Below are 15,481 nucleotides of genomic sequence, written 5' to 3'. Positions count from 1 at the left end.
ATGGCGATTAAGGACATGTATGATGGGGCTAAGACTCGGGTTAGGACAGTAGGAGGCGACTTTGAGCATTTTCTGGTTGTAATGGGGTTACACCAAGGTTCTTCGCTCAGTCCGTTCTTATTCGCCTTGGTGATGGACGCGTTAACACACCATATTCAAGGGGATGTGCCATGGTGCATGGTAGTCGCCGATGACATAATTCTGATTGATGAGTCGCGAGCCGGTGTTAACGAGAGGTTGGAGGTTTGGAGACAGGCTCTTGAGTCTAAGGGTTTCAAGCTGAGCTGGACGAAGACAGAATACCTGGAGTGTAAGTTCAGCGCTGAGCCAGGGAAAGTGGGCGTGGATGTGAGGCTTGTTTCTCAGGTCACCCCGAGTAGAGGCAGCTTCAAGTACCTTGGTTCGGTTATCGAGGGGGGAGGGGAGATCGACGAGGATGTCACACACCGTATTGGGGTAAGATGGAGGAAGTGGAGGTTAGCATCTGGAGTCCTGTGTGACAAGAGAGTGCCACCGATACTCAAAGGTAAGTTTTATAAAGCGGTGGTTAGACCTGTCATTATGTATGGGGCTGAGTGTTGACCCGTTAAGAACTCACATATCCAGAAGATGAAAGTAGCATAAATGAGGATGTTGCGGTGGATGTGCGGGCACACTAGGATATATAAGATTAGGAATGATGATATTCGGGAGAAGGTGCATGTAGCTCCCATTGATGACAAGTTGCGGGAAGCGAGACTTAGATGGTTTGAACATGCTCATAAGAGAAACCCAGATGCTCTGATACGGAGGTGTGAGCAGCTGGTTGCGGAGGGCACGAGAAGAGGTAGAGGACGACCTAAGAAGTATTGGGGAGAGGTGATCAGGCAGGATATGGCGAGACTCCAGATTTTCGAGGACATGACACTTGATAGGAAGATGTGGAGGTCGAGAATTAGCGTTGTAGGTTAGGAGGTAGTTGAGTCGTGCCTTACTTCGTACCATTGTGGGACTAGCCATGTAGGATTTTTGTCTAAGATAGCTAGTGGCAATGTTGTGGCTTACTATTTTCGCTTTTCAGTGCATGTCCTATTTACTAGCTATCGCTTTTGCTTTGCATCTTTCTTCTAGATTTCATGGTGTTCCTATTTTTCTTATGATTGTTGTGGTGATACTAATATTTACTAATATTGTCTCCCTTTGCTTTGCATCTTTCTTCTTGATTTCATGGTGTTCCTATTTAATATATGATTGTTGTTGTGATACTAATATTGTCTCCTTTTTGTCCTTTTGTCTTTTTATTTTTTTGAGTCGAGGGTCTTTCGGAAACAACCTCTCTACTCCTTCGGGGTAGGGGTAAGGTCTGCGTACACACTACCCTCCCCAGACCCCATTAGTGAGATTTTACTGGGTTGTTATTGTTGTTGTTGTATAAAGTCAGAATAGATCATTGGGAGAGACTTGTCAGTACAAGAAAGTAGTTTGTAATGCGCGAAGCCAGAAAATTCTTCAAGAGTGTTTAGGCTTGTAAGAAGTAAAAATATTTTCTCACAAATGATGTTCAATATATGATATATACATTTAAAATCTAATCTTTTACTTATACACACAATTAATTTTTCGTAATATTTTGACGAAGGATGATCAATTAGCAAAAGGTGGCTTCGCCCCAGAATGTAGCTGCACTACAGCAATTAGCTAGTTTAGGATCACCTTCTTATTCCTTCTACACTTCTAGCCATTTTCTCATAAGATTACAAGTTTAACAGGCATTGAAACTATATAAGAGCTCCTGTATAATATAAAGTTGCAAAGACGTGGTCGGTTTGTTGGACCAAATTTATACTTAAGGAAATACTTTTGTTTTTGGCCAGTTGCTGGCAAATTTAGTTTAACTAAGACTAACATATCTTAATGTTCAGTTACAAATCAAAGATCAGATTTGGTGACTATAAATTTCGGTGAAAGACCGAAGTCTGATTTTGTCCCAAAAGCCAAAAACAAAGCAGTCCTACAATTTTTGTCAGTTCAAGGTACAACAATACAAGCACATGGTACAACATGTTGGAAAAGTTATACTTTTCTGACAAAGAAAGTCAATTTGACAAGAAACATTTTTCTCTACTGCCTCATTTCCATTGCTCCAATGAGTTCACTGACCATTTTACTTCATCCTTCTCCATTTTTATTTACCAATCCATCAAACTCAAAGACCACCATTTTCACTTTACCCAACAGACCAAGAATTTTGATTCCTCAAAGTGCTACATTTTCTGCTTCACCAAATCCCCCTCTTTGGACGATTTCAGAGACAGTCAAGGCTGTTAATGGCAGAATCATTAGGTGGGGTCCACCTGGAACAATCTGTACGGACACCAGAACACTTGAACCAGGACAATGGTTCCTCCCACTTGTTGGCCAAAACTTTGATGCCCACAATTTCATTACCCCTGAATTAGCCACTAAAGGCTGTGTTGGAGTAATTGGGAACTGGGTTTGTGAGGGTTGGAACAATGGGTTTGTAAAAGTGGAGGGTGATACTCTAAGTTCTTTAAAAAGTTTGGGTTTTTATGCAAGAAACAGGTTTAGTGGCTGTTTAATTGGGTTAACAGGAAGTGTGGGAAAGACCACTACAAAGACTATGATAGCATTGGCTTTGGAGAGTGTTGGAACTGTTTACTATAGTCCAGGGAACTGGAACAATGAGATTGGGGTCGCGTTATCGGTTATAGGGATGCCAAGGGATGTGGGGTTTGGCGTTTTGGAGATGGGGATGAGCAGGGAAGGTGAGATCTTGGAACTGTCTAGGATGTGTAGGCCAAATGTAAGGGTGATTCTGAATGTGAATGCTGCACATTTGGAGAATTTCGCCAACTTGGAGGAGGTTTCCATGGCGAAAGGGGAGATTTTAAGAGAAGCAATGCCGGGGGATGTGTGTGTATTGAATGGTGATGATCCTCTTGTCATGAGCCTCCCAGTTTCGGTTGGAGTTAAGAAGGTGAGTGTAGTTCTTTTTATCTTTTTATTTTATATCTTGTTCTTTATATTGATTCTTCCTTAATGTGATACTTTAAATATGATATTTATTTTGATTGTTACTTAAATTTTACTGTTAAATATATCGTTGTGTAACGCGGAAAAATGTCACTTTATGTAACGATTGATCTGGTATGGTCTTGTCATAACTTTATTTTTTTCTCTCATCTAGTCCTTACTATTAATAATCTTTTTTATTCTTTATCATACCTTTTTATATAATAATTCTACCTCGTACTCTACTTTTTCTTTGTAATATTGTAAGTTTTGTTTACCCGAAAAATCGGATAACATTAAATTTATGTATGGTTCTAAGGATACGTAATATCCTTTGATACAAAGATAACAATACAGGTATTTTGACTATGAGGATAGGAATGATGAACATGGAAATTGAATAAGATGAAATAAAACAAGCACAAAGAGATGTCTTTGTATATGAGAAAAAGATCTGTTTATTCCAGTCTATATTGTGTGTCTATAGCTTACAAGGATCCCCTTTTTTATAATAGAGGGTCATTGCTTTATCTATAACAAAATAATAAAATAATGCATATAGTGGATGATCCATGATGATTTGTCTCTTCCTCGATTCTCGTTAAGATTATCTCCCTTGGTGCGGTTGTAACGGCTCTTGTCTCCGAGCTCGATATTGGCTCGAGCTCGGTATTGGATCGAGCCCCCGGTCTTGGTTCGAGCTTGATTCTACCTTGGGGTATCGATATTCGGGGTGAGTGTTTGTCGGTCTAGGCATCTTCGATAATCTACGCCTTGCCTCGTAGTTCGATTTGGATATGAGCTCGATAATGATACCGAGCTTGTCAATGATCGGTCTTATAGCTCGAAGCTCGACGCCCTTACTTCGGACCTCGACCGAGCTTGTCATGCAGATACCCTTTGATCGAAACATCATCGTCTCGACCAGTCCGTACGACTGAGTCAATCGGTTTTGACCGTACACAGATAATCCCCTTGTTTCTCGGAAAAGGATGTGGCGAGAAACGATATGATTTCCCAACAGCTCGATCAGATATATGCTGACGTTTACCTCGATCCCGACCATGACGTATGTGATAGTTGTCTCATCGGCTCGGTTTTACCGAGGCATTTAATGTGTATCAGACGGTGGTCGACCACCGCTGATATTGAACCGTTCATTGCTTCAATCTATAAATAGCCTTTCCTTCCACCATTCATCACTTTTACGTCTTCAATCCTCCAAATTTTCTAAATTCCTTTTCGTCTTTTCTGAGTTTTCTTGCCTGCAAACCTGCGAGTTTTACTGCAAATTCTTTCTTAAAACACCAAATACTCCCGTTCTTTGTTCACGGAATTTTAAATGGCAAAAACGTTTAAAATTGTTCCGCAAAAAGAGACCGCTTCTTCATCTCGACCTGCTGGTGGCGAGGATGTGGAAGACCCCCGCCCTGAGGAGTTCGTTCCGGTAGGGTGTTCGACTGTATGTGATTTTAAAATTGAAAAGCCTTCTCCGATACCGGGTCGGTGTGAGCCGATGTCGAGGTACCAATGTTCAATTACCGAAAAAGTTCTCGCTAAAGTCATACAAGAATGCAACTGGGATAATAAACTCGTAGTAATCCCATCGCCTGATGAATCAATTACTACCCATGTCGAAGGGTTCTTAAGTATTTACACTTATCCTTTCACGTTGGGACCTCTAGACCCTGTCATCGTTGCCTTTTGTAAGAGGTACGATGTGACCCTCGGCCAAATCCATCCTTCATTTTGGAGTATAGTGATTCTTCTTCGATATTTCTCGATCAAGGTCAACGGGCGTATCTTCACCCTCGATCATCTTATGCGCCTTTACAGTCCCCGACTTTATCGAGGAGGGTTGATCAAGCTTGCTCGCCGAGCAACCAAAGCGCCATTCTCGAGCATAGACGAGACTCGGGATCGGGGTTGGATGGGCCGTTTTGTTTGAATCAAAACCTCGGACCTGATCCCTGCTGATGACTTGCCATTTCCCGAGAAATGGAATATGAGCCGTGAGTAAACGTTTCTCTTTGCCCGTTTTGATCTTGTGATTGCCTTTTATTTTGTTGATCCATTTTCTTTTCTTATCACAGCTGTAGCTCGAATGCCGGAACCGATCCTGGATCTTAAACAATGGGTCGAAAGTCTGGTGTTGCAGAGACCGTACGTCGAGCGTGCTTGGGTCGAATTATCAAAGGGTCGATGGGAGGCCCGCAGTCATGGTAAATCTTTTTGTCGATTTATCTCTTCATCGGTTTGTATGATAAATCTCCCTTTTCCCTTTTGTAAAACTCGGGAAAGATGTAGTCATGAGGCCCCCATCTGGTGGCGAAGAAGTTCCTGTCCTGAAGCAGGTAAAAGAAAGGAAGAGAAAAGACGTATCGGGCTCCCCGAGCTCGGAAAAGAAGAAATCGGCTAAGAGATCTCGAAAGCCAAAAGGGGATTTTGGTTTTATGTCTTCAGAAGTGGCCCGCCATTTAAGGGACGAGCCCGAAGAAGGAGAAGAGAATTTAGTCTGCGTACGGGCTAATGTTGTGATTCAATAATCTTCCAATTTGGTGGAAGCAAATCAGGGAACCTTGACCATAATCCCGGAACAAGAAGAAGCCGAGATTATCCCTCCTCGAGCTAAGATGACTGAAAGGGATACTGAGGGTGGATCTTCTCGGGCAGTAGAAGATATTTCAAGGGATGAGTTCGGGATAGTTGATATTGGCGGATCCTCTCAGATTTCGGATGCCATGATTCGAGAGGTCGTCATGTTGGAGGATCGGTCCTATGAGGGTATTCAGGGGTCAGCCGATATCCACGGTTTTCTGGAGGGGCTCGAGTCAGGTGCCTCGGAGGAGGTTACCGGTTTTGGTGAAATGCTGGTACCCAAAAAAGCGTCGTGGTCGGGTTCTACCAAACCTTCATCGATTCATAAACTGGTGGACCGATTTCCGGCCCCGAGTATCGATCCCGATTGAAGGCGGAAGATAGTGCTCTCCGTACCTGCGGACACCCGAATTTTTTCTTCCCCTGTGGGGATTGCCAGTTACCTTTGGTCCTTGGTGACCGAAGAAGATCAATCAGTGATGAATGCGGTGGGGCCCGCCTATCTCTTCAACGAGGCCCAACATGCTTTGAATCGGGTGACTCTGATGGTGTTTTTGCCGCTTCTTTTATACATAGATTTGTAGGTAGTTCTAATGTTTCTCCTTTCGTTTGTAGGCTTCGGTGTTGCATCACGAGGCCTTTCTTTGAATCCGGGAGGAGCATGATGCCGAGGTTCGGAGCCTCACTGAGAAGAGCGACTCGTACAAGCTCCTTAGTGAAAAACTTCGAGCATATTTGACAGCGGCTCGGGAAGAGCATGAGGAGATGGCTGAACAGGTCTTCCGAATGTTCCATGATAGTGAAGATGAAAAAGAGATAACCACTAACGATTCGATTCTTCAGGTTCGGCAGAGGATCGAGCAGATTGGACGGCTTAACTCACAGGTAGATACGCTAATGGCCAAGGCTGAGGAATTTAAAAAGTGTATGGATATCCTTGCCTCGAAAAAGGAAGCCGTTCAAGCTAGTTGGAGTTGTCTGATGCCCAACTTTGATCTGCGAAAGAAAATGCTTCGGGGCAGATCGAGAAGATGAAAGAGCTTCAGCATCGGTTGGATTTGGCCACTTCAGATAAAGCAGATTTGGTTAAAGAACTTGAAGTGGCCAGATCTGAGGTGATCGAAGCCAATAAAAGAGCTGATGCCAAAGTGCTCAGTTCAGGATCGATGTCGAGGTTAACCAAGCCAAAGCTGAGAGCATGGTCGAACATGCAAAATGGCAAGCTCGGAGAGAAGCTCTCGAGGAGGTCAGAGTTCAGGGCTTCGATATTGGGACTGAGATTGAAGTTGCCGGGGCGGAGGAGAACAAAGCTCGAAGGTTGGCCTTTCCTGAGGAGGACTCAGATGACTCGGGGGAATCTGAAGATGAGGACGATGCCGAGAATACGGCCTCCGATGAAGATTGAGTCATTTAGGGCCTTAGGTCGTTTGCTGCGTTCTTTGGATACCGCTTTCGGTTTTTGTATAAAGAACTTCCTTTTGGCAGAGTAGCTACTCTGTACAAAAAATTTGTAAATATAAATCTTTCTTCCTTTTGAAGCAAAATGACCTTTCAAGCTAAATAGATAGTTTGAATTTTAATCTCTGTTGCCTCCGGGCCTTGTGGGTGGTCCCTTTTGCTTTATCGGGCTCGAACATCCTTCAGCCTTAAATAGTCAAGTGTTCATTTGAATTCGAAGAAATGAGTAATTTTACTCGAAGTAAAGTAGCCCGTAGGCATAATGATCGAGTGAGTGCTTGCTCGAACTCGAAATAGAAGTAGCCCGTGGGCTTAGTAGTCGAGTGAATGATTCGAACTCGATGTAAAAGTAGCCCGTAGGCTTAGCAGTCGAGTGAATGATTCGAACTCGATGCAATGTAGCCCGTAGGAGTTAATGGTCGAGTGAGTGCTTGCTCGAACTCGAAATAAAAGTAGCCCGTAGGCTTAGCAGTCGAGTGAATGATTCGTACTCAATGCGATGTCGCCCGTAGGCGTAATGATCGAGTGAGTGCTTGCTCGAACTCGAAATAAAAGTAGCTTGTGGGCTTAGTAGTCGAGTGAGTGATTCGAACTCGATGTAAAAGTAGCCCGTAGGCTTAGCAGTCAAAGTAGCCCCTAGGCCTAATGGTCGAGCGAGTGCTTGCTCGAACTCGAAATAAAAGTAGCCCGTAGGCTTAGCAGTCAAGTGAATGATTCGAACTCGATGCAATGTCGCCCGTAGGCGTAATGGTCGAAGTAGCCCCTCGAGTGAGTGCTTGCTCGAACTCGAAATAAAAGTAGCGCGTAGGGTTAGCAGTCGAGCGAATGATTCGAACTCGATGCAATGTAGCATGTAGGCTTAATGGTCGAGTGAGTGCTTGCTCGAACTCGAAATAAAAGTAGCCCATAGGCTTAGCAGTCGAGTGAATGATTCGAACTCGATGCAATGTCGCCCGTAGGCGTAATGGTCGAGTGAGTTCTTGCTCGAACTCGAAATAAAAGTAGCCCGTGGGCTTAGTAGTCAAAATAGCCCGTAGGCCTAATGGTCGAGTGAGTGCTTGCTCGAACTCGAAATAAAAGTAGCCCGTAGGCTTAGCAATCGAGTGAATGATTCGAACTCGATGCAATGTCTCCCGTAGGCGTAATGGTCGAAGTAGCCCCTCGAGTGAGTGCTTGCTCGAACTCAAAATAAAAGTAGCCCGTAGGCTTAGCAGTCGAGTGAATGATTCGTACTCGATGCGATGTCGCCCGTAGGCGTAATGATCGAGTGAGTGCTTGCTCGAACTCAAAATAAAAGTAGCTTGTGGGCTTAGTAGTCGAGTGAATGATTCGAACTCGATGTAAAAGTAGCTCGTAGGCTTAGCAGTCGAGTGAGTGCTTGCTCGAACTCGATCCTGTTTGCATAATAAATCTTGAACATAGAATATCGGTAAAGAAGATTGTCTTTGCAAGTCAATATACATGTGTTCCTGTTTTGTGTCAGGGCTCGGGCCAACTATATAAGCATGGTTCGTTTTGATCATTTGGCCCTTACAACGTTTCAGGTTGAGACATTGTTTGTCATAAAATAACGAAGTGACTTCCTTTACACCGAACTTGATAATCATCGCAGATGCGTTCAATGATAAAGCCCCCTAGTATACGAGGTTGATTTTAAAGAGGCCTCGGATACTCATCAGTGGTATCGTTTCCGCTATATGGCTGGTATCGATCTCTGGTCGATTTCTGCTTGGTAGTTCTTTTCGTAACGGACCTAAAAATCAACTGGTCATCTTCGACTCTTATTTTGGATTGATATCGATTGTGCACATCGGTCCAAGTAATAGCTGGGTATTCGGTCAGATTTTGCTTCAGCCGCCGTGAAGCCATCGAGCTCCGCTTGTTTAGACCTTGAGCGAAAGCTTGTATAGCCCAATCGTCTGTGATTGTTGGCAGATCCATTCGTTCCATTTGAAAACGAGATACGAACTCCCTTAGCATCTCGTTATCTTTTTGTATTACCTTGAACAGGTCCAACTTTCTGGTTTCGACCTTAATGGCTCCGGCATGTGCTTTTACGAAGCAATCTGCAAGCATAGCAAAAGAATCAATAGAGTTAGATGGTAAATTATGATACCATACCATTGCCCCCTTGACAGGGTTTCTCCGAATTTTTTCAATAATACAGATTCGATCTCGTCATCTTCCAAATCATTGCCCTTGATGGCACACGTGTAAGAAGTGACGTGCTCGTTGGGGTCGGTCGTTCCGTTATATTTGGGTATTTCGGGCATATGGAATTTTTTGGGGATTGGTTTTGGGGCTGCACTCGAGGGAAAAGGCTTTTGAATGAATTTTTTCGAATCTAGCCCTTTTATCATTGGTGAAGCTCCCGGGATCTGATCGACCCTGGAATTATATGTTTCTACTTTTTTATCGTTGGCTTCGACTCGTTTTGTGAGTTCCTCGAGCATTTTAATAATTTCGGGAGTAGTCCCCGATTCTTGCTCATTTGACTTCACTATGGCTGGTTCCGTTCTGTGGGTGATTTCTCGAAGCGGATTGGGCTCTGGTCTGCTTTGTGCTTGAGTTTGGCTCTGCAACTGAGCTATCGTTACTTGTTGTGCTTGTAACATCTCGAAGATCATCCGTAAGCCGACTCCGATCTCCTCCACATTATGGATATCTCGAGCTACGGATCGAGTACCGCCCTGAATGCTTTTTTCCAGTTCAGAACGTTGGTTCGCCTCAAGAGCCACTTGTGAATTGACATCTAGCGGTACTTCGACTCGAGCTTCGGTGACATCGTTAATTCGCCTTCCGGCCCCGGGTGTCAAGTTGTTGGTTTCATCTTGAAGGCCGGCTTCGTGGTCGATAGGTAAAGCCATTGCTGATTTGAAGTTGTAAGCTGGAGTGTACTGTAGATTTATATCAAACAATCACTGTTATCCTTAGCCCCACGGTGGGCGCCAAACTGTTTACCCGAAAAATCGGATAACGTTAAATTTATATATGGTTCTAAGGATACGTAATATCCTTTGATACAAAGATAACAATACAGGTATTTTGACTATGAGGATAGGAATGATGAACAGGGAAATTGAACAAGATGAAATAAAACAAGCACAAAGAGATGTCTTTGTATATGAGAAAAAGATCCGTTTATTCCAGTCTATATTGTGTGTCTATAGCTTACAAGGATCCCCTCTTTTATAATAGAGGGTCATTGCTTTATCTATAACAAAATAATAAAATAATGCATATAGTGGAGGATCCATGATGATTTGTCTCTTCCTCGGTTCTCGTCAAGATTCTCTCCCTTGGTGCGGTTGTAACGGCTCTTGTCTCCGAGCTCGATATTGGCTCGAGCTCGGTATTGGATCGAGCCCCCGGTCTTGGTTCGAGCTTGATTCTGCCTTGGGATATCGATATTCGGGGTGAGTGTTGGTCGGTCTAGGCATCTTCGACAATCTACGCCTTGCCTCGTAGTTCGATTTGGATATGAGCTCGATAATGATACCGAGCTTGTCATGCAAATACCCTTTGATCGAAACATCATCGTCTCGACCAGTCCGTACGACTGAGTCAATCGGTTTTGACCATACACAAGTTTATTCTTCATATTGCTGGTGCGTAATATCATAAAAAAAATGGCAAACAATATAATCTATTCAAATGTTGAAATAATACAGTACGATACATAATGAAACGATATGTAACAAATATCCAAACAAGTTGTAAGGTGCTATTTGTCGTATTGCCCATCTGGAAATGAAGACCTGTTGTAGTTCTTCAACTTAGCATCCCACAGGACCCTAAATAAGTGTTTTTTATTCAAAATGCATATTAACAGCTCTTATTGGAATAGTAATAAAGCACTTGAATTCGAATAACATGTTCTTACACAATTACATTAGGACATTTGACTTGGTAGTTGTCAAATGTAAACATGAAATGCCACCATTTTCTACCTGCCTTACAAGTGACACCTTAAGGAGACCATTCTAATAATGTGATAAAGGGCAAATGGACCCTATTGTATCTCTCCAACTCTTCCTTCATCTCAAGCACACATATCCACCTCACTCATCAAATACCTGTTATTTGCTAGATACAGTTCTACATTAGGAGATAAGAGCTGAAGAAACAACTGTTGCTTCTAATCTTTACGTATTATGAAACTATTGTGGCTTGGCTGGGAAGTCTATTTTTGGTTATATTTCTTAATTGCTTTTTCTCTTTTCTTGCTGAAGGTGATATTTGGTCGAAAGTTAGGTTGTGATGTTCGTTTAGTTTCTTCACAAATCAAAGATGGAGGTCGCAGTATACAAGTTGTTTTAGAGGCGTTCAACGAGATGTAAGTTCATCAGCACTTTTCTCTGAGCATTCTGTAGAGCATGCTATTTGGCGTTGGCATGAAATTGGAATTATTACACATCTAGGTTTGACAGAATACTAAACTTTTAAGCATTTTCCCCTTATATTTTTCTCTTTTCTAAATTGTGGTAAAATATGGTTTTCTGCTATTGATGTTGATCGAATACATTTGGTGTTCCTTATCCAGAAGGGCTTCTTTGGTGTAACTTAGATGCTATTAGTTACTTGGAAAGCATGACAGATATCATTATCCCCTCCATTCATAGCTAATAGAGAAGATACTTTTGTATTTTTCACATCTGTTGTTAATGCTGCACTCTTGACTCTATTCTTGAACAAAATCAACTTTACTTTCTTTAAAAAAATGTTTTCTGTAATTTAATGTGCAAGTTCAGTACTACCATAATTTAAAGAACATAGGTTGATGAAAATATTGAAATATGATGAGAAATTGTCTTATCAAGGAAATGCCTTTCTTCTTTTAGGTTATCTTAATCTGAAACATAATATAACTTGACTTTTTCATTGAAACAATTGATCCACCTGAAGGCTCTCTCTTCTCTCTCTCATTTCTTACAAGATAGCCTCTCTTTTCTCTTCGGGGAATACAATAAATATGACGGTCATCTCTAACTGCTTATTCTTTTTGTTTCCTATTCTTTTGGTTGTTTTTCTAGGATTTCATTTCTTTGGTGGTGGTGGTGGGGTGGGGGGGGGGGGGTATAGTGTTTTTAAGTGTATGTTACATTTTGGTAATTCAAAGAGAAGATAGTAATTTATTCAGGAAAAAGCTATGAACTTTAAGTTGATATTCTGTGAATAAATGATGAGAAACCCTTCAAAAGACAAGGCCATCATTGAAGTACAAAACTATGTATATTTCTAAAATTTCTCTGCATTATTTTTGGTTATATGAAGTTTCATTCGTATGTTCCTTCTACTGCAACTAACTACCTTTATATTCTTGTAAAAGTATCATTGTTATTTAGTATTTACAGTTCTATTTATTTGACACGGCGGTAAATATTCAGGGTTAAATTCGTTATCTCCAGTCCTGGCCTACATCTGGCCATAAATGCATGTGCAGCTGCTGCTGTGGCTAGTGCTCTTGGTGTTCCTCTTGCTCTAGCTTCAAAATCCTTGTCCAGATTTAGACCTGTTCACAGGAGATCAGAGCTCGAAGTAGCTGAAAATGGGATTACAATAATAAATGATGTTTACAATGCAAGTCCAGCTAGTACTCAAGCTGCCATTGACTTGTTAAGAAACATCGATTGCAAAGGTAAACGAGTTGCTATACTTGGAGACATGCTTGAGCTTGGTCCAATGGAAATCAACTTCCATGAGTTGATGCTACAGAGTTGCTGCGATGCGCACTTTGATGTAATTGCACTTGTTGGAACAAGGTTTATACGTGCAGCTGAGAGTATTGACTGTGCTCGGGAGATAAAAGTGGTATGCACCACTGATGCTCGCCAGATGGCTTCTAACATTACCAATTATTTAAATAGTGGTGATTTCATCCTTGTCAAAGGAAGTCGTCAAATAGGAATGGAGGTGATTGTCGACGCAATCAAGTCTATCCACTTTGATAGCCCACTTTGCCATTCAGTAATGAGCAAATATGATTGACAGAAATTTTGCAATGTGATGGCGCTACAACAAAATGTGTATGCTGGTTCAACCTTGTTCAAGTTCTTTTCAAGGCCGCTCCATATGGTAGCTCAGGGCCAGAAGCCGGCAATTATGCTGGCGTAAGGATAGATCATCAGCCTTTTTATGCTTTAAGCGTAGCTATACGAGTTGACCTTCAGGTGACAGGCTCTTTGTACAGGTAAACTGCTTTAGCTGCTTGGTAGAAGCCCTTGCAAAAGATGCTTTCTTCAGCTTAGTATCGTGAAGAATGAATATAAAGATCTCAAAGCTTACAGTTGTTCCTGTTGCGTTTTTTCTTTAAAGGGTGTGAATGGGAAATGGAAGAGGCACCTTTTGGATTGCACCTCTCCATATCACCTTTCCTTTGTCTATAAATTTAGAGGTTTGGCCTCATTTTTAAGAGATAGAAAATCTGAAATCGTCTCCCCTCTTTTCTACATTATTGCATTATTTTTTAAATAAACATAAGTGTCAAGTGTGGTTTGCTCCGTTTGTTGAGTTCACTGAAGTTCTGTGATTTGAAGTGCCGCTATCACAGAATAGTTATTCCGTTCTATCCTGGGTGGAATTAATCCGTATACCTTGGGCAACAATGCGAGGATTAAATTCCTTAAGGACACACTGTGAATTCAGTGGGCTCGAATTTAATTTTGTTCTTATGCATTCCTATTTCTCTTTTACTTTACATGATTTTCTGATTTTGAATACAGATTACCAACAATCTTAAGGAATTTAACTATCGTACGTCATATGGTCTACCGAGGGAAAGGCAGTAAAGTGGGTATTTTACAGATCGGCATAAAAAGTTACTCTTGATGATTACATTTGTCAAGTCTTTATATTGCACAGAATGGTGCCGTTTGCTGTTTGAGAGTTCCAAAGGATATTTTGAAATCTTCTCCGACAAGAAGAAATATAGGGAAGAATAATTACTACGAAGTAGAAGCCGAATCAGTGCTTCAAGTTGGAGTTATTTATACTGCCAATTATGAAAAGTTGCTAATGAATATTATTGCTCGAGTTTTCTCCGATTTATTGGATGATCACATAATTAAAAAGGACAAACTCTTGAAAGCAAAAGACAAAAACCAAAGTCTAAGATCTCTGAGAAAACTTACGGAGATGCACGCACTTGCTGTCATATTTGTTTTAAGGAAGTGAAGACAATGTGCATATGACAAGACATTGGGATCTTTTTAAAGCACGATAGAGAGAATATTGGATGAACGTTTGATTCTAAAATATTCTTACAGTGCACCGGTAAGGTTCTAACAATCAACGGAGGCATCGCAATTTGGAAAAGTTTTTGCTATCATGCATTGATGGGAGAGATTGGAACTTTTTTTGCGATAATAAAACGGGTTCTATTTTTTCTTACTCAAATTATAATGTTTGATTATTAATTTTCTATCCTTTGTGATTTATGAATTTAGTTTCTATAAATATAAGGATAGATGTTATTATGTGATGATCTCATATTACAAATCTAGATTATTTGCATGATTAGGAATAACATGTGTTTATAATTAATTTTGTTATTCCTTTGACCAAATACTATTAGCAGTTGATATACAATTTGGTAGCATGCATGGTATTTTTAAGGAAGTAAGACATGAATTAGACTTACATTTATACTTGAAAATTGCTTTGAGATCATAAAGAGGATATTTTATATATGTATATCGTGGAACATTCAGTTATGTCCCAAACAATTTGGTACCATTTCATGGAAAGAATTTGAATTAGAATTGGATTGAAACTCTTTAAAGGTCCAACTTTAATGCCGCCTAGCTTCACTATGAGTCTCTAATCCATATTTGATTAACTTGTATCTCATGTGTTGAGATTATTCGTGTCAATATTCGAAAGGCAGAGATTATTTGGCATGCCACCAAGTGCATGAATAATTTTGTATATACTTATGAGATATGATCTGCATTAAAACTAGTTGATCATGTTTCTTCTTTAACGGAGAAGTTCTAAAGTATTGAGTAACTTTAGAGTCGTATCATATACCGTTTTCTTTGCAAGCTTTATTCTCACCTTGGTTTACATATGTGAGTATATATTAGCGGCAGCCTAAATTTTTCTGCGGAAAATTATATCAACTGCTTTTAATTTAGTAGTTGTTTATGTGATATACATATGTTAGTTTGATAAGATAAATATATCAAACTCTTAAAATGTGCAGGGATTACAATGGTTTAGTTAGAAAGCCATTCGAAAAGAAAAGTAAATTCATGTAATTTTATACCCTGGTTTTGGAAACTAAAATCTGCGTGATTTTCTACTCAATCTTTGAGATTAAAATCATCGTGACGTTCTATTTATTTTTTGGAGATTAAAGTCTTCGTGACTTTCTATTCTGGTTGGAAATTAAAGTCTAAGTGATTTTAGACTC

At 40.8% G+C, this 15,481-nt stretch overlaps 1 protein-coding gene across 1 annotated transcript; it reads left to right on the top strand.

The window, feature by feature from the left end:
* On the top strand, window positions 1-13,498 carry LOC104101373 (uncharacterized). Its single transcript, XM_070200510.1, has 4 exons — window positions 1-526; window positions 1,902-2,977; window positions 11,301-11,404; window positions 12,456-13,498. Exons 1-4 carry the CDS (start codon window positions 1-3, stop codon window positions 13,054-13,056), a joined length of 2,307 nt encoding a protein of 768 aa, XP_070056611.1. The 3' UTR covers window positions 13,057-13,498.
* The last annotated feature ends 1,983 nt before the right edge of the window (window positions 13,499-15,481 follow it).

This window comes from Nicotiana tomentosiformis, chromosome 4 (assembly GCF_000390325.3).
Source record: "Nicotiana tomentosiformis chromosome 4, ASM39032v3, whole genome shotgun sequence".
NCBI classification, from domain to species: Eukaryota; Viridiplantae; Streptophyta; class Magnoliopsida; order Solanales; family Solanaceae; genus Nicotiana; species Nicotiana tomentosiformis.
Note: the sequence above shows the minus strand (reverse complement) of the source record. Positions and strands in the feature narration are given on the sequence as shown.